General features: G+C 46.1%; 1 protein-coding gene across 1 annotated transcript in view; it reads right to left on the minus strand.

Moving 5' to 3' along the window:
• The window catches only part of FAM13C (family with sequence similarity 13 member C), a 103,175-nt gene that overhangs the window by 70,343 nt on the left and 10,080 nt on the right, over positions 1-22,752 (minus strand). The window contains exon 3 of the mRNA XM_007478338.3: positions 18,639-18,816. Coding sequence (XP_007478400.2) covers positions 18,639-18,816 — 178 coding nt within the window. The remainder of the gene's footprint in view (positions 1-18,638; positions 18,817-22,752) is intronic.

The following is a 22,752-nucleotide window of genomic DNA, read 5'->3' on the forward strand; positions in this document are numbered from 1 at the left end:
ATCCAGATTTTTAAAGGAGAAACTAGTGAAGATTAAGGAAGAAATAGATAATAAAACTATACTAGTGGGAGACCTGACCTTCCTCTATCAGATCTAGATAAATTAAACCAAAAAGTAAATGAGAAAGAGGTAAGAGAGGTGAATGAAATCTTGGAAAAATTAAAATTAATAGATATATATGGAGAAAAATAAAAAGGGACAAATAGGAATACACATTCTTTTCAGCAGCACATGGTACATTCACAAAGATTGACCATGTACTAGGGCATAAAAACATTGCAGACAAATGCAAAAAATCAGAAATAATAAATGCAATCTCTTATGAAAGGAAATTCTTCATTCTCTTTGTCTATTCTGAGTTTACTCTTGAAAAGGGAATCTGTTTTTCTCTTAGTCTAGTTGGAATTAAAACTTTGGTTAACACTAACTTAAGTACCTCACTAGATTTTGAAGACAGGATTAACTCCTTTGTCTACCTTTTGATTGAATCAACACTAGCTTGAATTAGGTGGAAGAGTTCGAAAACCATGTAGTGTGGAAGAGGCATGAAGAGAAAAAAGATTTTGAAGGACAAGCCAAGATGCAAGAGACTAAGCTGGGGACCTGTCTTGTCAATCAAGATGAAGATTCTAAAATGGAATGTTCCCAGGATGAGTGGCAGTTGAGAGGATGAGGGGGAGGGGACTGGGAGTGGTCACTCTCTCTCTGGCAGTTGAGACTGGCTGAAGACCCTGATTGTGCTGGCTTGTTTTTTGGGACTTTCTGATCAAGAGGAGACTCTCTCTCTCTCTCTGTCTTTTGAGACTGGCAGTTGAGGCTGGCTGAAGACTCTGAGTGTGCTGGCTGGTTTTGGGGGGCTTTATGATCAAGGGGAGATCTCTTCACTCTCTGAGATTTTGACTGACCAAGAGTTGGGGTTTTTCTGGCCACAGAGAGAGGAGAAGAAGGAGAAACTTGGCTTTTGAGTTGGTTGTCTCTATCTGAGAGTTTAAGCTGGCCAGGAGAAACTGAGAGACCTTGATGGTGTTGTAAAAGAAGAAAGAAGATCTTAGCTGTTGTCCTCCATTTATCTAACTGTTCCTCTTCTCACCTTTGTTACTGGACTATTTCCATAACCCTCTCAAATTCCCCTTATAGATTAGGGAAACCCTCATCCCACTTTCCTCAGTTTCCCATCCAGTTATTCCAATAAACCCCTACTTTCAAAAGGAAAAGAAAAGATCTTTATAGTTCATTTGGGGGGGAGGGAAGAAGCCAAAGGCTTCAAGAAGAATTTGGAGGTGAAGGGGGCAAGGAGCAGAGGATTGGACAAGGGACAGAGTGAAAGGGAGGAGGAGGTTAGAAAGATATACTGATCCATCAGCCATCAGTAGGGATCAGTAAGCAAACCCCAGAGCAGTTCCCTTGTGTGGCAGTATCAGGTTCCCCTGTAGCAGCTGCTCTCTAGTCTCAAGCCAGAGCAAGATAGTGTTCAATAAACCCAAATATCCCAGCTTTGGGGACAAAAACTCACTATTTGATAAAAACTGCTAGGAAAGTTGAAAAATAGTATGGGAGAGATTAGGTTTAGATCAATATCTCACACTCTACACTAAGATAAATTCAGAATGGATAAATGGATTAAATGTAAAGAAGGAAACTATAAGTAAATTGGGTGAACATAGAATAGTATACCTGTCAGATCTATGGGAAAGGAAAGAATTGAAGACCAAGCAAGAGATAAAGGTTATCGCAAAATGTAAACTGAATAATTTTGATTACATTAAATTAAAAAGGTTTTGTACAAACAAAACCAAGGGAACCAAAATAAGAAGGAAAGCAACAAATTGGGAAAAAATATCTTTATAACTAAAACCTTTGACAAAGGTCTTAATTACTCATATTTATAAGGAGCTAAATCAATTGTCCCAAAAATAATTCCATTGCCCAATCGATAAATGGGCAAGGAACATTAATAGACAGTTTTCACATAAAGAAATAAAAACTATCAATAAGTACATGAAAGAGTGCTCTAAATCTCTTATAATCAGAGAAATGTAAATCAAAACAACTCTGAGGTACCACTTCACATCTAGTAGGTTGGCTAATGTGATAACAAAGGAAAGTTATAAATGTTGGAGGGGATGTGGCAAAATTGGGACACTAAAGCATTGTTGCTGGAGTTGTGACATGATCCAATCATACTGGAGGGCTATTTGGAACTAGGTGCAAAGGGCTTTAAATGAATGCCTGCCCTTTGACCCAGTCATACTGCTGCTAGGTCTGTATACTAAAGGGATAATAAGGAAAAATACATGTACAAAAATATTTATAGCTGTGCTCTTTGTTGTGGCAAAAAATTGGAAAATGAGAGGATGCCCTTCAATTGGGGAATGACTGAACAAATTGTGGTATCTGTTGGTGATGGAATACTATTGTACTCAAAGGAATGATGAACTGGAGGGATTCCATGTGAACTGGAAAGACCTCCAGGAATTGATGCAGAGTGAAAGGAGCAGAACCAGGAGAGCATTGTACACAGAGACTGAACACTGTGGTACAATCAAATGTAATGGACTTCCCTACTAGCAGCAATGCAATGATCCAGGACAATTCTGAGGGATTTATGAGAAAGAACACTATCCACGTTCAGAGGAATAACTGTGGGAGTAGAAACACAGAAGAAAAACAACTGCTTGATCCCATTGGTTAATGGGGATGGGATTGGGGATGTAGACTCTAAAAGATCACCCTAGTGCAAACATCAATAATATGGAAATAGGTCTTGATCAATGACACATGTAAAACCCAGTGGAATTGGTCATTGACTATGGGAGGGGGGAGGTAAGATGGGAGGGAAAGACCATGAATCATGTAATCATGGAAAAATATTCTAGATTAATTAATTTAATTAATTAAAAAGAAAAAAAAGAAACTGATTGCAAAAAAAATGTGTGTGTTGGGGGTCAATCATCTTTCTGTGAATGACTTGGACCAGACAGTTACTGGGTCTCCTTCCAACTCTCAAGATTTTGTGATAATTAAAGTGTCCCATAGGAATAAGGCAATAAAACTGGACCCAGAATTTAAAGGGAAGAAAGGAGGAGTGAGGAGGGATCCCAACTGAGGCATTTAGAAAATTAAGCAGACTAGAATCTGGTCTCAGACACTTCCTAGTGGTGCGACTCTAGCCAAGTCACTTAACTCCCACTGTCTAACCCTTAATGCTCTTCTGCCTTGGAACTGATACTCAGTATGGATTCTAAGACAGAAGGCAAGAGTTTAAAAAAAAAAGAAAGAAAGAAAATTTTGTGGCTCTTTAATATCATCAACCTTTGCAGGAAACAGAAAGCCTACCCTTAAAAAAAATCCCAGGATCCTACTGGAGATCACAGAATCATAGGAAAGGACCAATACTGAAATAAACAACTCTGTTCCCTAAAAGATACAGAACTGTGTGAGGATAGAGCCAAGGGTTTATGATTTTGAGAAAAGTTGTCAGAAATGGCTTGAGTGAATGAAAGCATCATTAATTACTGTTTTAAAAAAAAAATAAGCTGAACAGACATCAGAGGGCAGCTGGCCAGTGCCCCTCCTTTTACAGAATGTCCCGCCTGAGGCCAGATGATAGGTGAGGACTATCCGACGTGGGATTTGATCCCAGGTCCTCTGACCAGAGAGCCAGAATTCTTTCCACTACATGACAAGCTGTGTCAGTGTTAAAGGGCTACAAATCACTGTAGACTGCAGTCTTAGAGGATTAAAATTCTAGGGAGAGAGACAGGCAGAGGCAGAGACAGAGAGACAGAGAGACAGAGACAGAGAAAGGATCTCAATAGAGAGCCAACTGGTCATGTAGGAAGAGCAAGAGAGAACCTTGCATAATTATTATATTATGCATGATATCATTAAATAATGTAATTCTTTATGCCATACAAATACATAATGTAATATATACTACATATAATTATATAAGAATAATCACATTCTATGTGCATAATTATCCTATCATATTTAATTATGTGTAGTTATATATATCATTGCTATAACATGATTGTAGTATAATGTATAATATAATTCTACTACCTATAATTCTTCTTTTATATAATTATTTAGCTATAATAATTATATGTAATATAATTAATTATATATAATATAATTGTGTCCTATAATTATCCTATAACATAATTATAGATGTAGTATATATAAAGACGCTGCTATGTAATATAAATAATTACATGCAATATTGTCTATACTTCAATGTATGTAATAGGATTGTGTATAATTTATTATATGCCATCGGATTATATATAATTAAGTAATCACATGACATATACAAAATGATGACAAGAGAGCGACAGCTCTAGCAGCTGGGAAAGACTTCATGTACAAGGTCACCCTCATGTTGCATCTCAAAGGAAAATGGGTCTTCCTAGGGATCACAAGGAGGAGGAAATGCACTCCAGGCAGAGGGTAAGCCAGTGCAAAGGTGTGGAGAAGAGAGAGATGGAGACAGAGACAGACAGACAGACAGAGAGGCAGGGAGAAGACAGTCCTGTACAAAGAACAGCAAACAGGCCAGCATGACTGAGACACAGAGTGCGTAGGAGGAAGTGCTCTGTGGCCAAACCAGGAAACTAAGAAGGAGCCAGTTTTTGAAGAGAAATCCAATTCTAAAAGGGGGATTTCCCATCTGATCCCAGCGGTCCCGGGGAACTCGGAGGAATGATGAAGGATGACCAGGTCGCATCTTCTTCCACCACAGGAAATCTCTTTGACCTTCGATGGCCCAAGTCTGGCTGGAGGGAAAGACCATCCAAGGGAGATGAGACCACGAAGACCATAGACCAGGGGAAGGATATGGCGGTGGGTACCTGGAGGGGAGGTGGTCTGAAGCTCCAGGATTTAGCTCCTGCTGGGAAATGAGGGGTGACAAATGCAGGGTGATCCTGAGGCTGGCACCTGGAAGGACCATGGGGCTTTCACAGGGAAGCGAAGAAGGAGAACGGAACTGGGGAGAGGGAGTAAATACAGTTTCAGATATGTGAAGTGAGAGATGACTGCGAGAACACCCAAATGTCCAAGAGTCAGTGGGTGATGTCTGGGCTGGGGATATAGATCTGGAAGGTCTAACAACAGGTATTTAAGCCCTACAAAATGATTTACAAATGGCTCATTTGGTCCCCAACAACCATCCTGGGAGGTAGATGCTATCATTCACTATCCCAACTTTATAGATGAGAAAAATGAAGCAGGCAGCAGCAATTCGGTGACTTGCCCAGGGGGCACACAGCCAGGGTCTCTGGCAGGATTCGAACCTAGGTCTTCCCAGTCCAGGGCTCTCTGCACTGCCTCTGATGAAACTGCAGAGAGGAGAGGGCCTGGGGCGGAGCCCTGGTATATACCTATTCAAAATCAAGAGGATTTCTCCTTCCACAGTGAGAAATTCCTAAATGGGAGCTGCTGCTGCTGGTGCTCTTACTAGTACGATTATGTGGACAGAATTGAATTCAGGGACACTTAAGGCTGGTCTCCATGGAGTAAAGGATCCCCCTGGACACAGGGCCCACAGGAGACCTGACTGCAGATGGCTTTGTGTTCCAGAGCTCATCTAGCAGGGAGTGGACAGCCAGAGGGGCTCTTGGAGCAGACGAGTGGCTGACGGAGTTTCCAGAAGCCGACTTGTACCAAGCATGACTAGAAGGAGGGAGAAAGGAGAGGCAGAAGACCTGGCAATGGCTTTGTTGCAGTCCAGATGCCAGTGAGGAAAGGCCGGATGAAGCAGGTGGCCACGTCACTGATGGGGAGAGACCAATGTTCATGTTCTTTACTGAAATCCTAATTGCTTTTAATATAGCATCTGTTTTGCCTTGAAAATGCAAATGCGATCTGGAGAATATCCACCAGGTATCTGGCCGCAAGGAGGGAATCTCGATCGGTTTTCCAGCTTTTCCAAACGCTTTGTGATGTCGGCAGAGAATGATAATGATACTCCTGATGATGGAGAGAGGCACCATGGGTGGATGGAACCTCAGAGAGGGAGAAGGAGACCCCAAGCACAGACCCACACAACGGGAGAGCCGGACAGGGCCGAGAGAGCTGGAGGATGACATCCGGCATGTTGGTCAAGAATTTATGGGCAAAAACGGACAAGACCGGAGCAGAATAGGCAGGTCCCACAGGGTCACGATCAGTCAGTCATCTATCAAAGGATCATTCTTCTTATTATTACTTGACAGGATTGATACAAATAACAGTTCTATTAGCTTTGTTCATCTCAGCGATGTTACGATGAGTTTTGGCCATTACAAAATCCTTAAATGAGGGAGTTTAGGCTCAGAAGAGACCCAGCTAGTACCTATTCCAAGCCGTAAGGGAAGGAGTTCCCATTATAACCCTAACTAATATGTGGTCATCCGGCTTCTGCTTGGTGACAGCCAAGAAGGGAAAAGCCTTTCCGTTTCCAGCATCTCTACCTCACGGCTACGGAGAGGTCTGCACACTCTGATCCAAATGGCAAGAGCTCCAGGAGACAGCGGTGAGGTTTGGGCATCTTTGGGGGTCTCTGGTGTGTCATGCCTGGCACCCCAAAAATGCCCAATAAATGCTCACCGGCTGCCTCTCCAGCCCATCCATTCAGAGGGTGAACAACACTAAAAGCAGCCACTCACTTTCCCAAGATGCTTTCGAGGCCACCAAGAACTTTCACCACAATGACATTGTGAAGAATTCTCACCATGCTCGCTCGTCTCCCCATTTGCTAGAGGCGGAGGCTGAGGCTTGGAGAGCCCGAGTGATGTGAGCAGCATCTCCCAGCAAGGAAGGGATAGAGGGGGGACTCTGAACCCGGCTCTCCTCACTCTCAGCTCCCGGGTTTGAGCTGCTGTTAATGATTCCCCACAGGGATGGCTCTGCTCCTTGGAGCTTTACAAAGCAGAAACTTTCTCTTTCTCTATTGGAACAAGATGCGTTCTTGTGGATGGACTCCTAATGATGGGAGCTCGGCATGATGGGGGGAGAGTGTGGAGGCATTTGCGGACCTCCCGTGCATCCATCCACACCAGTAGTGTGTGTGCTCCTAACTCTGAGTCTTCTAGACCAGGGACAAACAGGACGCTGTCCCTATTCCCTTTGGGTTCGCCTCTGTGGCCCCTGGCGGGGAGGACCCCAAGCTCTGTAGGTTTGCCTCTGCAGTCCCTGGGAGGGGAACCCTGAGCTTACAGGCTTCACCAGACTCATTGCCAGCCCCACAGTGTGTGGAGGCCCTGCCTCCTGGAGCTCCGGAATCAAGAATCAAGCGTCAGGTCTAATTCTCTGCCAGCTGCGCAGACTGGAGGCAGCCGGGATGGGGAGGGGGAGAGCCTGCAAGGGGTCTGTGTGTGTGCCACCAGCAGCCACCAAAGCATCCCCCATATTGTTTTGAGGTTTTTTTAACCCTTACCTTCTGCCTTGGAATTGAGACCAAGTATCAGTCCCAGGGCAGAAGGGCAGGAAGGGCTCTGGAAATGGAGTTGAGCCACTTGCCCAGGATCCCACAATTAGAACTCCTGACTCTAGACCTAGTGCTCTATCCATTGTGCAACCTGGCTGCCCCAACCCCATACAGTTCCTTAACTGTGGTAGGCGACAGTCCTGATGGAGGGATGTTGTTCTGGTGTCCTGGCCTCACTGCTTGGAAATCTGACCCCAGGGAGCTGATCCCAAGGCCAGGGAAGCCTGACAGGGCTTAGTGGCAGCCCCCAAAGTCCCATCACACAGATCATCCCTGTTTAAGATTCCTCAGGCGACTGCCAGATCTACTAATGGGAGCCCAGAAAACCCAGAGAGGAGGACAATCGCTTTTGTTTTCCCATCAAACCTCCCCATTGTGGCTGGGCCCTATGGAGGACCCCCAGACTAAAGAGGCTGGTCACAAGGCAGCAGGACACAAAGGAGCTAGGACCCGGGCGTCTCGAGAGGGAGACAGAGAGGGTGCTGATAGCCAGAGAGGCCACCTGTGGGAAATAACACTTCTCTGATGGCACATGGACAGGGAGCCATAGGAATGTGATCAAATGAGAATCATACATTAGCATCCCTTAGCCTGGAGAAGACTCAGGGGGCATCTGAAGGGTTTGTCATGTGAAGAGCCATTATCTTGTCTGGATTGGCCTCAGGGGCAGAAGCAGGGGCAAAAGAGTCAGAAAGAAATGAAGGAAAGGGGAAGGAAGGAAGAAAAAAGGAAGGAAAGAGGGGGAAGGGAAGGAGAGAGGGAGGGAAGGAGGGATGAATGAAGGGAGGGAAGAAGGAAGGAAGGAAGGAGGAAAGAAAAAGAAAGAAAGAAAGAAAGAAAGAAAGAAAGAAAGAAAGAAAGAAAGAAAGAAAGAAAGAAAGAAAGAAAGAAAGAAAGAAAGAAAGAAAGAAAGAAGAAAGAAAGAAAGAAAGAAAGAAGAAAAGAAAGAAAGAAAGAAAGAAGGAAAGAAGGAAGGAAAGAAGGAGGAAGGAAGAAAAGAAAGAAGAGAAAGAAAGAAGAAAGAAAGAAAGAAAGAAAGAAGAAAGAAAGAAAGAAAGAAAGAAAGAAAGAAAGAAGGAAATGAAAGAAAGAAAGAAAGAAAGAAAGAAATGAAAGAGAAGAAGGAAGGAAGAAGGGAAGGAAGGAAGGAAGGAAGGGAAGGAAGGAGGAAGGAAGGAAGGAAGGAAGGAAGGAAGAAAGGAAAGAAAGAAAGAAAGAAAGAAAGAAAGAAAGAAAGAAAGAAAGAAAGAAAGAAAGAAGAAAGAAAGAAAGAAAGAAAGAAGAAGAAAGAAAGAAAGGAAAGAAAGAAAGAAAAGAAAGAAAGAAAAGAAAGAAAAGAAAGATAAGAAAGAAAGAAAGAAAGAAAGAAAGAAAGAAAGAAAGAAAGAAAAGAAAGAAAGAAAGAAAGAAGGAAGGAAAGAAAAGAAGAAGGAAGGAAGGAAGGAAAGAAAGAAAGAAGAAGGAAGGAAGGAAGGAAGGAAGGAAGGAAAGAAAGAAAGAAGGAAGGAAGGAAGAAAAGAAAGAAAGAAAGATAGAAAGAAAGAAAGAAAGAAAGAAAGAAAGAAAGAATAAGAAAGAAAGAAAGAATAGAAAGAAAGAAAGAAAGAAGAAAGAAAAGAAAGAAAGAAAGAAAGAAAGAAAGAAAGAAAAGAAAAGAAAAGAAGAAAGAAAGAAAGAAAGAAAGAAGGAAAGAAGGAAGGAAGGAAGGAAGAAAAGAAGAAAGAAGGAAAAGATGAAGAAAGAAAGAAAGAAAGAAAGAAAGAAAGAAAGAAAGAAAGAAAGAAAGAAAGAAAGAAAGAAAGAAAGAAAGAAAGAAAAGAAAGAAAGAAAGAAAGAAAGAAAGAAGAAGGAAGGAAGGAAGGGAAGGAAGGAAGGAAGAGGAAGGAAGGAAGGAAGGAAGGAAGGAAGGAAGGAAGGAAGGAGAAGGAAGAGAAGCCCCCCAGAGAAAGAAAAGAAGGAAGGAAGGGAGAGAGAGAAGGAGGAGGAGGAGGAGGGAGGGAGGGAAAAAAGATATAAATCACTTACCAAACTGTTTTCCATGGACTAGCCCCCCAGCTTTTCAAGGCCTTTTTTTGTGTGTGCTGACTTCTCCATTAGGTTGTTAGCTTCCTGAGGGCAAGAACTGTCTCCCTTTCTGCTTTTATCTCCAGCACTGAGGACCTTCTCAAGTGCTAAATATCTAAGCCTGGAATTGATTCCAGGGCCTGGAGCCGAGGAGCCTTCCTCAAACACTCATCACGCCCAAGGCCTTCATCACTAACACTCAGTTTCTTCATCTGTAAAATGGGGATAATGGCACCTTTGGGACATCCTCCCACAGCTCTCATGTTTGCCTCTGAGGCGGGCCCTTTCTCTCATGTCCTTCTCAAAGGAGATAAGATAGACTTTAAATGCTAAATAATGGCAGCAAATATGAACGTGATTTATCACATGATGGTGCTCTATTTTTATTAGAGAATGGGTTACTGACTTGAAGTTTACTCTAAAAGTCACTTGCAGTATCCATTTTCCTTTGTTAAGGTATTCATTGCTAATGGCAATGGTGTAGAATGGAGCTCTGTCAGGAGGACCTGGGTTCAAAGTCAGCCTCCACGACTAGCTATGTGTCCCCTGGGCAAGTCACTTCCCTCTGTTTGCCTCAGATTTATCATCTGTAAAATGAGAGAAGGAAATGGCAAACGACCACAGTGTCCTTTACCGAGAAATCCCCAAAAGGAGTCACAAAGATAAAACGAGACTGAAAAAAATGACAGAATGAAACAAAACAGGACAAAATGCCCCCTTCCCCAATTGGGGAGTCACTGCCCCAGAGAGGGTGCCTGCCCCATCCTCTTCCCCCAGAATTGGCTCTCTGGACCTCCATCCTCTGGAGGAAAGCAAGTCAGAAGCCAAAGAGAGAGAATGCAGAAAAACCACTGCTGAGTTCCCAAAGACAAAAGGCATCTAGGATTGGGTTCTTCCACCTGACTTTTCTTGAGTTCCTAGTGGAGCCGGAGCCCCTTGGGGAGAATCCTAGCAAGCTGCTGGCTTTCCCGGGCCTCAGTTTCCTCATCAGTCCCGTCAGGCTAGAGGACCTCTAAAGGCTGTCCTGGGTGCAAGGCTAGGCAGGTGGATGCTTACCTCTCCGGTTGCCTCACTGGGGCTGAGGAAGGAAGAGAGCCCGAGTTCCTAGGCTAAAAGTGGGCGAGAGGCTGGCTCTCAGGCCAAGTGCTGCATCCTGTCCTCTTTGGTCAATGCTGAGTTCTCCAAAATGTCAGCTTCTTCCTCTTGGTGCCCCCCAAACTTCCCCAACAGCTTTGCCTGCAGCCTCCCCAACAAGCCGTGCCCATCTCGGGGGAGCTGTTGTCTTCGATCAAAGCTCCTGTCTCTGGGTGCTCTGAGATGCGTGTCCAGGGGCTCCAAATGGCCGGCCGGCCTCCCTGGGCAGGGATTTTGAGGCAGATGTTCCATGTTTGCCCTCAGCAGGCTGGCAGGGGACGGCTGTGCCCACTACAGTCTCCCAGTGAGCCCAGGGAAAGAGGGACCTTGTCTGGGAGGGTGGAGGGGAGGCAGGAGGGTCCAGAAGCCACGGATGATTCCCTTCTGGCCCCCCAGTTTTCAGCATTCTCCCCCACACTCACTGACATGGTTTTATATTTCCTGTGAAGGCTTAGCTGTCCAGACGGACCCTTTCCTGTCTTTATCTTCTGGCCACAATGGTCGTATTTCTGTCCACCCACACAACGTTCCATGTCCCTCCTTACAGAGAGTAAATGCCCATCCCTGGAATGATCTCCCCCCAGCGCCCCTGGCATCCAGCCAGCAACATTCCCTCTGGAGACAGCTGGCCCTCTCTGTGAGTCACTGAACTCTGCAAAAATCCATCGGCTACCTGTCCAACTTCACCACAAACTCTCCAGCCTCGGCTTTCTCATGGGCAAAATGAAGGGTTTGGATGAGGGGGTCCGGCTCCGGGAAGCCCTGCACAAACACGAGCGTGTTTGCCAGCTGACAGAAGACGTCTTCCAAACACCCAGGAGGGCCAAGAATGGAAGCTGGGCTGCTTTCTTCCCCATCAGGTCCATTCGTAATACAAAGGAGAAGAAGGACCCTCGCCCGTATAATCAGGGGGCACATGGCAGCGTCCTTGGCTCCTGGGGCAGATAACCGAGTCTGGAGGCCGGAGGTTTTGTTCGAGAAGCTCCGAGTCTGGGCAGGCGCAGCCTCGTCATCCCACTAAGACAGACGTCCAAAGCCAGTGGGGTATCTTGGCTCTTGCTCTGCAGCCTCTGAGCTTGTTTTACACACGCATCCACAGACGTAGGGCCATGAACAAACACATGTGGACGGGTAGCTACAGTTCACGTATTTTCGCACAAGTGCTTCGTCTGTCCTTATTTCTTGCATTGACAAACCTCCTTCTGGAAGAGGTCCCCAAGCTCCAGGGCCCGAGAGCACAGGGCGGGGAGGACTATCTCCTCCAAAACGTGCTCCATGTCCGATGACAAGCTAAACCACCCCGGAGAGCCTCCCGCCATCCCCGACCCGAGAATCCTTCCTGATCCAGGGGAACGTGAACAAACAGAGGGTCCAGGCTGGAAGAGATCTCCAATGAGCCACAGGTCAGATCGTCTCCTCTCTCATAACCTCCGAGTTCTCAGCAGGACCATGGAGAGGGTTGCCTTTTAATTCCCTTCCATCTCTGAATCTTTGATCCTGGGCCCTTGGAGGCCATCTGGTCTAATCTATACCAAAGGAAGAATTCCAGGATGGAAGGGAAGGGTTTTTATTTTTTTAAAAAGAAGTCTCCAAAGCAGCTAGGTGGCTCAGTGGATTGAACGGCAAACCTAGAGATGGGAGGTCCCGAGTTTAAATTTGGCCATAGATACTTCTAAGCCGTATGACCCTGGGCAAGTCATTTAACCGTCATTGCCCAACCCTTATTTCTCTTCTTTCATGGAACCAATGAAGGGAAGGGAAGGGAAGGGAAGGGAAGGGAAGGGAAGGGAAGGGAAGGGAAGGGAAGGGAAGGGAAGGGAAGGGAAGGGAAGGGAAGGGAAGGGAAGGGACAGAGAATTCTCATTATTCAGAAGTTTTTCCTTCTATCAAGTCTAAATGTTCCTTGTCACTTCTGTCCATCACTCCTTTCAAAGGAGCACCAGTTTAGAGATGGAAGGAACCTCAGAGATTTATTCCCATCTCCTCACTTTCTAAGTGAGGATCAGAAGGTCTGAGTGACTTGTCTGTGGTCTCACAAGTAATTATATCAGAGACAACATTTGGTTCTTGGTCCATTGACTCCAAAATGAATGCTCTTTACACACTTTCTGAGCTCCAGCAGAATAAGTGGAATCCCTTTTCCATAGAGCAGCCTTTTAAATACCTGAACACAGCACTCCTGTCCCTCTTGAGTCTTCCTCTTCTAAGAAACAGTGTGGGCCAATGTTCAGTGCACAAGATTGGAGTCAGGGACTCTGGCTTTGATTCTGGGCTCTCCTTCCTATCTGGGTGATCTTGGCCAAAGCACTCAGTGTCCCTGGGCTTCCTTCATGTCATCTGTGAAACGTGGGGGTTGGAGCAGATGGTCTCGGAGGTCTCTTGGCTCCAAATCTAGGATCCTGCCATCTCGTTTGAGCTAAACATCCCATGTTACTTCCACCAGTCTTCCCAAGGAATGAAGCTGAAGTTCTATACCCCACCCCCCACTCTCCTCTGAATACTCTCCAATTTAGTCAGAGTCCATCCTTTTTTAAATTTATAGACCCTTCCCTTCAATCTTAGAATCCACACTGTGTATTGGTTCCAAGGCAGAAGAGTGGTAAGGGCTAGGCAATGGGGGTTAAGTGACTTGCCCAGGGTCACCCAGCTAGGAAGTATCTGAGGTCAGATTTGAACTGAGGACCTCTCCATCCCCTGAACCACCCAGCTGCCCCAGCAAAGTCCATTCTAATACCACGTGGTGCCCAGACTTGAGCCCTCCCTCCTGCATTTGGGTTCTGGCCAGGCCAGAGAATGGGGGGGGGGGACCATAATCTCCTGAGTCCTCGAAGCCCTGCCTCACTTGATGCAGCCTCCTGAGAAGCCTGTGGAGTCCTTCTCAGAAGGATGTTTCTAAATGCATAAATTACACAGGATTTGCCCTATCGCCAGTAAGGTGGGAGAGCAGGACCTGTGGCCTCTCCTATTTCTTGCAGCTCCACAATTCTAGGCTGTTCAGCTGCCCCCATCAGAAGTATTCTCTGCCCTTCCCTGCTCTTCCCTGCCCCACCACGGAAGTTCTCTGTTTTTGTCTTCCTATCCAAGCTGAGGCTGAATAAATCTTTGTTGAAATGAATAGAACGGATCCAAATTCAAGTAAATGAATCGAGTAGACAGGGCTGTCTCAGCTAAGCCACATTATCCTAATCATCACCAGAGCCAGCCTTTAGGGGCACATTAAGGTTGGCAAAGTGCTCTCCCTGAGCCCCAGCCATCCCATGGGGCAGGTGGCACTGTTATCCCCATTTTACAGACAGGCAAACCATCTCAGAGAGAGTTGGTGACTTGCCCAGGAACTAGACCCACACACCGCTGCTAAAAATTTGAACTCAGGCCCCATCCATATGTGAACAAGAACTCACATCCCCCCAACCCCAAATCCCTCAGAGAGGGTCATTCGGCCTCTCTTGATGACCTCTAGGGAGGGAGATGCCCCTTCCCACACGGGTCCAGCTCTAAGTCGTGGAAAGCTTTTGCTCATCTCTGAGCGAAAATCTCCTTCTTTGGGAAGCCCCCACCCCAGCCAAAGCAGAGTGCTCTCTCTCCTGAACTGGGCTGTTGTTCATTCACAGACAGGCGTGCTTTGTTTCTCTCCCTACTGCCTTAAGACTGGTCGGTCTATTAAACTCCAGATCCCAAAGGAGACGTGTCCATGGGAGACTCCCAGGAGGAGCATCAATCCCGAGTGCTTCTCCAGCTTCCCAAAGCATCCAGGCATGGGGCAGGGCTGGTCCCAGGGCCGGTCCTTAGTCTGCTATGGGAGAGCTTGCCCACCAGGATCTGGGAGAGGCAAATAGTGTCTGTACTGTCACATGTCTGAACCTGGAGGAGACCTCAGGCATGATGGGAATCCACATCTCTCACCGAAGTCAAGAGCCTGGCACATAGTGGGCACTAATGCTGACTGACTAGCCGACTAACCAAAGTACAGCCCACAGTATTTTATTAGCATTTCTTCTTAAAACCTGGGGTCCATTTTCATTTGGGTCAGTGTATTGGCTACTGATGTATTCTCTGGGTTCTAGTTTGTTTTTCCATTTAAAGGTTGAGAAAGGGCTCCAAGGCTTTCCCAAACTGATCAAAGGGTCTGTGCTGCCAAAAAGGTGGAGAAATCCCAGACTAGACCATTCCTAAGGCCTCCGCCCAGGTCTGAGGACATCAGGAGCAGAGAGGGCCATCAAGGACTCAGTCTATTAGCTGTCCTGGGGCACCGGAAGGGACAGAGGCTAAGTAAGTGGGAGTGGGTCAAGAGGACACATGGAGCAACCCCTGGGAGTATTTAGTCTGATTCCATTTCAAATTATGATTCTAATTCCCATTTGGGAAAAAAATGTAAATGGAATGGGATGACCATCTAAAAATGGCAGCATCCTGCTTTTAACACCTGGCCAAGTACAGTCAGGGGGAGGAAGTCTGAATTCTCTGAAAGCAGGACCCCAGTCAATCCATCAGTGAAGGGCTTTGCCGGAAAGTCTTTGGGATTATTATTTGGATTGCAAGAGAAACACTCACGTCAGACCTTTTAGACTCTACCACAACTGCTGGAGACAGTCCAAGAACCCCAGAGTGGCCTCCTGCAGAATCAGGACTGGGGCTTCCCTGGGAGGAGATTGGAAGGGTATATGTGCAGCTCCCTGCAGGAGAGCCCCCAGAGGGCTGGTGACTTTCCTGACCAGGCTGAGGCAGCCCTCATCAAATAGAGGCCAGTGACCTCCTACAGCGGGCAGCCAAGGAGTGAGGACCATGGGACATGGGCTATCACTGCTTCAAAAACCACTGCTGAGAGATGAAGTCTCACGGGCAGAAAGGAGGTCAGCAAAGCAACCTTGTGCTCTTTGAGAGGAAGATGCTTTTGTGGTATGGCTGATGTCACCTTCTCCTCCAACAAAGATCTTGGTCCTTCAGCATCTTAAAAAGTGAGTTTGGTGAGGCTTGGTGGCCAGTCAGTAAAGAGACTGCCAATGTCCTAGTGCTAAGGGACAGCAGGCACCCGGCCCACCAAGGGACCCATAACTATAGGGTCATTCATCTACAGCTGGAAGGAATCATCTAATGCAAGAAAAAGAAAGAGTTATTGAGAGAGAAAGACTGAAAGTGACACAGAAGTAGAGTGAAGGAGAGAGAGAGAGAATGTCAGAGAAAGAGAAAGACTGAGAGAAAGTGACAGAGAGATAGAAAAGGAGAGAGGGGAAGAGAGAGACAGAGACAGAGACAGAAGAGAGATAGAGACAGACAGACAGAGAGAGAAACAGAGATGGACAAACAGAGAAATAGTGAGAGACAGAGAGAGAGAGGATGAGGGAGGGAAGGAGGGAGAGGGATTCAGACAGACAGACAGAGACAGAGATAGAGAAACCCTAGAAGAGAGATGAGAGAAGCAGGGAGGGAGAGAAAGAGAAAAAAGGAGAAAGGGTATAAAAGAGAGAAACAGAAAGACAGAGAAGAGGCATGGAGAAAGAAAGAGAAACAGACAGAAAGGGAGGGATGGGGAGAGAGAAGGAAGAAGAGAGAGTGACAGACAGACAAGACAAGACATACAGACAGAAGAGGGAAGGATGGAGGAGGAGAAATAGCGATGGACAGAAGAGAGAGACAGAGAGAAAAGGGCAGTGAGGCTCTGGAAATACCAACAAGATGAAAATGTTAAAAAATCATACTCTTTGATCCAACAATTCCACTGTGGGGCATATATATCCTTAAACACTACTTTAAATAACGAAGAGCTTCTCTGTTCAAAAAGGTCTATGATAGGAAATTACCCAAAAAAGAAAGAAAAGGGGGAAAAAGAATGGCCAACCCTGGAAACCCCCTAAATCTCCACCAACAAGGGATGGCTAAATGAAATGCAGCACATTAATGCAATGGGATATTCTGAGGCCACGAAGGCTAACAAGCAGGAGGAAGACCAGCTCATCTAGAAAGAGCTTTGTGAAATAAAGCAAAGTGATAATTCAGGAGCAGAGGCATGGATGGCTGATTGTGGCCATGTAAGAGGAAAAGGGAATGAGCTTCAAGTGACTGACAAAGAATTCTGATGCAGTCTCAGAGGAAATGACTGAAAAACTGTCCTGCTCCATCATCTATTGAAATTAATTACTTTAAATACAACCATTAACCAAGCAAGTTTAGATCATTCCCGCAATGCTCAAGAAGACTTTGATAAAAAGGCTAAAGCTTGTCTCCAAGGGAATGGCCATGGGCCTTGCTGGGCTCACCCCTCCTCCTGTTCTGAGAAGGCAGAGTCGTCTCTGAATAATGACATTCTTGGGCCAAGCCCAGCTGGCTGTGGGGACATCTGCCTTCTGGAGGTCTCTGTAAAAAGCACAAACTGGCCCAGCCAGGTATTTGGGAGAGCCGTGAGTCTGCCCCATTTCAAAGGATGTGAAACAATTTGTCCTCGATTACATCAATATGGCTCCGACGTGGACATTGGGGAGGTGCGTGCTTTTCGGGCCATCGCCAGTCCTGCCTTTTGTCCTGCCATTGGACATGGCAGAGACAGTGAGGCTGATGACTTTGGGCAACTCTGGCTCCCTGAAATCCAGTTCTTGCACGAGACACCCCCCCCCCCCTTCCCGAGTGTTCCTGGTTCCCTTCAGGCAGGAAGAATAAACAACAAGGCCATGGCCTCAACTACCTCTTGGGTAAATGAGAGCCCTGTCTCAGAGGGTCTCTGAGCTCCCTTCTGATGGGAGGCCCATAGGCTGATGCCCTCCAGGCCCATCCCATCCTTGCTTGCCTCCTGGGGACATTGAGCTAGAAGGGGTTGGTGCCATGTCTGGATTCAATCCTGCTGCCAGAGAAATGGCCCCTGGGAGCAATGTGACCTGGATGGTGTTGTGGGCACAGGGATGGAAAGCCCAGCGGTGATGTCCCAAGGCTGGGGTGCTCTTGCTCACAAGGTAGGCAGCCCCTCTCAACAATTTCAATTCTTAGTCTGGCTAGCAGGTATAGGAACTAGGCCTTGAACCCATGCCTTGCTCACTCTTCAGCCAGCTTTCCTCCTCTCTGAGGAGACACCTGGGAATTTTAACGTAACCAACCTACCGACAAGTTAATAAGAAGCAAATGTAAAAAGGTAGAGGTGGGAACTCGAGAGCCTCGGGACAAAGCAGAAGACGCCATTTAAAAAAATGATATGCTCAAAAGGGCGGGTCAAACTTTGGGCAAACCATTCAGGATTGCTGTTGAGAGAACATAGCAATGAAATTGGATCTAAATGTGTATCTGATGACAGTCAATCAGCAAACATTTAGTCAGCACCCACTATGTACCAGGCATTGTGGAAATACAAAGAAAGGACTTTCCAGGAATGGGGGAAAGACACGGAGATGAGAGAAGCACCCTGTGTGGGTATGGATTTACTGTAAAGAATATGAAGATGAATAGAGTATCAAAAGACTGGAAAGTCAGAAGGAGCAGATTGGAAAGAGCTTGAATGGGAAGCAAGTTTTTGTTTCCAACCCAGAGTCCTTGGCGAGCCATTGGGTGACCTGTTCTTTAGGAAGATCGCTTTGGCTGCTGAGGGAAAGATGGACTGGCATGCGATGAGAGCCTGATTAGAAGGTTAATTAATATATTCAGCCAAGAGGTGATGAGAAGGCTTGAACACAGAGGGTGGCTGTGAGTGGAAAGAAGGAGCCATACAGCAAGGATTGCCAAGATTGAAACAAGTATGGCAGCTCCCTGTATAGATCCAATGAGTGAGAGTGAGGAATCGAGGGTGAGAACAAGGCTGGGAGCCTCAATACTGGAGGGGAGGTTACAACAAGCAAGCTCAGTCCATCCCTGGCTTCTCTAAAGTTTCCCTTACCCAGATGACCACTGGGATCATGACATAAAAGGGTGTCAGCCTCTTTGGCCTGAAGGCGCCACAACCAAAACTCACAGTTCTCAGGAAGACAAGAAGACCCAAAGCGGCATCCCCTACCTGGTTATCGGCATGGCCCTTCCCGGGCTCCCCTTTGATGATGGACTTGGGTTTTCTAGACTTGAAGTTGCCCATAGTGTATCGCAATGCTCCATGGAACAGGGCCTGTTCTACATGCTGCTGGCTCTCTTCTAGGAGGGCGATGTTGTCAGGGTAATTTTCTTTATTATTTTCATCTCTAAAATTAGAAACACAATTAGGAACACAAATGAAGTAAAGATGAACAATGAAGAAGGGACAGAGAATTACAGCTGTGTACTGGTGGTGATGATGTAACATCTCAAACTGTTGATGACTTCTTCCTCTTCCTTTTCCTTCCTCCCTCCCTCTCTCTCTCTTCTCCCCTCTCTCCCCTCTCTTTCTCCTTACCTCCATCTTGCTCTGTCTCTGTCTCTCCTCTCTTTATCTCTCTCCCTCCTTCTCTCCCCCCTCCTCTCTCTCTCTCTCCTCTCTTTCTTCTTTCTTTCTCCCTCCCTCTCGCTCTGTCTCTGTCTCTCCTCTCTTTATCTCTCTCCCTCCTTCTCTCTCCCCCCTATCTTTTTCCTCTCTCTCCCCCTCTCTCTTTCTCTTCTTTATCTCTCTTTCTTCCTCTCTCCCTCCCTTTCTCTCTGTCTCTCTTTTGGTTTTAATCTCTGGTCTGAACATGTGATCCTATCAGTACAGGATATTCCTGGTAAGCAAACTCCCTCTATCATTGCAGATCAGTAGATGGCCTTTCATGGTGAAGAATAACTGGAAGCCCTCAGAGATGGCCTAACTGCCTCCGGTCACACAGCTGGCATGTGCATGTGTCAAAGGGAGTTCGTGACTCTGGCTCTTCCAGACTCTCAAAGCCACCCTCACTATCTGTTCTATTTCTCTAGTGATTTCACACCCATCATCGCCCTTTAAACTCAGCAATCCTGATCAGAGGCTGGCCAGGACTGAGTTTATCCACTTGACTTTAGAGATGAAAAAATCAAAATTCAGAGAAAGTCACTTGTTTGAGGCCACAGTTAGTGGAACTAGCAATTTGTCCTGGAGTCCCTCTTTCCTTAGGCCAGAGACCTTCCTGAGGGTCTCCATCAGCTTGTTTTTAGAATATTTTTCATTTCAGTATTACTTGGTTTCTTTTGTAATCCTCTGAATTTTATTTCATGCATTTAAAAAGATTCTGAGGAGTCCTTATATAGGCGTCACCAGGCCACCCAAGGGGGCCTCCATACAAGAAGGGGGTAAGAACTCTGTCTTGGGACATTCTGACAGCATGCCTCCCCCTTTTTTCTTAAACAAACTGCCCTCTCCTTCTGGAAGGATCTCCTGCCTCACCTCTGCCTCTTCAAGATTCAGCTCAGGTCCATCTCCTACAGGAAGCCTTTCCTGATCTTCCCTACCAATGGCTGCTCTCTCTCTCCCCAGATTATCTTGCATTTACTTCTCTTTGTTTTAGTTTTAGTTTTTTTCAGAAGGGAATGAAAGCCGCTGGAGGGCAGGGATCCCTTCCTTGGGCATCCTTGTATCCCCAATCCCTAGCACCAAGCAGGGGCTTTATGAATGTTTGCTGTATTGAATTAGATTATTGTTAATAACCTTTACTCCATATTTTCCCTATTTTTTAACCCTTTACCTTCTGTCTTAGAAGCCATAAGGGCTAGGCAATCAGGGTTAAGTGTCTCACCTAGGGTCACACAGCTAGGAAGTGTCTGAGACCAGATTCGAACTCTAGTCCTCCCACCTCCAGGCTGCCTCTCTTATCCCCTGAGCTATCCAACTGCCCCCAAGGGATATTTTCTTCATCAAACATTTCAGTGGGATCTCTTTAAGTAGAGCAGAGGATAATAATATTCATTGCTCTTCTTCACATGATGATTGATAAAGTTAGTATCTTTTCTTATAAGGTCCTCACAACTACCCTCAGAGGGAGAGACTATGATTCTACCCATTTTACAGATGAAGAAACCATTTACCTGGAGTCCCCTAGCTGGTAAGCATCATGAGCTTATTTTAAATGTAATTAATTAATATATGATATATATATATATATATATACATATACATATATATATAGTGAGAATTTAAATTAAGCCTCTCTGATTCCAAGCCTAACACTCTTTTCATTCTGCCATATTGGCTCCCAAAATTTGGCCAAAGGTCAAGTCCAGGTCTTTGGAGACAGGACTTGGTTCTGTCTGGACTGTTAACAACAGCCTCTAACTGGGAGAATCTTAACTTAGATAGGGTAGCTATTTGAATTCTAGCCATAGTTAAATCTATTTATCTGTCTAAGTGACCCTGGGCAAGTCACTTAACCTCTGCCTTAATGGTTCAGAGAAGGGAATGGCAAACCCCTCCTGACCTTTGCCATGAAAATCCCATCATCCTCCAGTGCTGAGCCTCCCCCAGGAGACTGTGGTCCCTTCAGGGCAAGGATGATCCCTTGCTCTTCTTTATATCCCCAGAGATGAGTCCAACCCAGACCTGGCATACAGTAGGTGCTTAATAAATGCTTACTGAGTGAGGGGCTAACCCAGGCCCCTCAGGGCACAGAAGGTCCCTGAAGATGTGGAAATATCTGGATGGAAACTCCATATCCAAGCGGGACTGGTTGGGGACCCCTGGCAAACCACATTCCCTGTCCAAACCTCTGTTTTCTTATCTATAAAATGGAGATGATTTACTTCACGCATTATGGAGAGATTCCTAGTTAGTAGATCATCTTTGCCAATTGTATCTTGATTCTATAAATGTCAGCCATCCTCACAGTCATTCAGACAACTGTCAGCAAGCATTTAGTAAAGTCCCTACCTTTTACCCTACTAAGCAATACAGGAAACAGAGGAAGAAACTGGGCTGAGAAAAATCAGCAGATTTAGGGTTACAGGATCATGGATTTGGGGCTAGAAGGGTCCTGGGGGCCCCCTGAACCTATGGGAGGAAGGAGGCTGGCTTGAATCCCTTCAAGATGCCCTTCTCACTCCCAACTTTCCATGGCTGAGTCACTGAAGGCTGACAGGAAGATGTTTCCATTGCAGGGGGTTGAGGGGTGTAAATTAGGGCCTTGACGCTGCCCTTCCAGGATTCCCTGGTAGACTTTCCAATCCAGGGACACTGGCCTCACCGCTGGCTCGCCAGCAAGACCCTCCCAGTCTGGGCATTCTCTCTGGCCCCTTGCCTAATGCCTCCTACTCCCAGCAACTTCTCTCTTAATTAGTTTCCCATTTACCTTATCTATCACTTGCTTTCTATTTTAAACCCTGACCTTCTGTCTTAGAATTGGGTCTGAGGCAGGAAGAGTGGTCAGGGCAAGGCCATGGGGGTGAAGTGACTGGCCCAAGGTCACCCAGCTAAGATGTGTCTGAGGCCAGATCAGAACCCAAGACTCTCTCGACCTGGCTCTCTGTCCACCTCTATATTTGTTGGCCTCTTTTCTCCTGATTAGATTGTAAGCTCCTGGAGGGTAGGGGCTGCCTTCTGCCTCTTTTTATCTCTCTAGCATACATAGTAAGCACATAACAAATGTAAACTGGTTGGCTGATGGATTGGTTTGGACCAGGACCAGGATTCCATCCAACGTCCCTTGACCCCAAGCGAAGGGTTCCTGAGGAATCTAACGGCATGCCTCATTACTCATAACTAGAAGAGAAAAAATTGACATCCTTGAAAATGGGTGAGAATTTGAGGGGGAGGAGGGAAAAATAGCAATTAGCACCAGAGACTTTTTTTAAAAAAATGTATTTAAAGACTCCATTACTAATAGACTGGGAAAGCAAAATCCACCCCTAAACTAACAACATTGCCAGCTTATTTCAGCTTTATTTATTTAAATTAAGAGCAACCCATAGGCGTCTGCTGGGACAGAAGGGAGAGAAAGATCCCCTCCATGCATCCTCTCTGGCCAGGTCTCAGGCAATGGCCCTAAAAAAAGAGCCCCCTGGAAAAAGGAGGACAGGGAAGCCCACGTGTCATTCAGGGCTCTCTTGGACAGACTCTAGCCTCAGTCTCCCTGGGTCTCTGTGGTTCCCCTTGGGGCTACTGCTGAGGAGCTCCAGATAGGGCACAAGCTTGATCTCATTCACCTCCACAGCAGAGAAGCCAAGAAAAGTCAGGCGGGCAAGGCTGGGCACAGTGGAGACCC

Source organism: Monodelphis domestica, chromosome 1 (assembly GCF_027887165.1).
Source record: "Monodelphis domestica isolate mMonDom1 chromosome 1, mMonDom1.pri, whole genome shotgun sequence".
NCBI classification, from domain to species: domain Eukaryota; kingdom Metazoa; phylum Chordata; class Mammalia; order Didelphimorphia; family Didelphidae; genus Monodelphis; species Monodelphis domestica.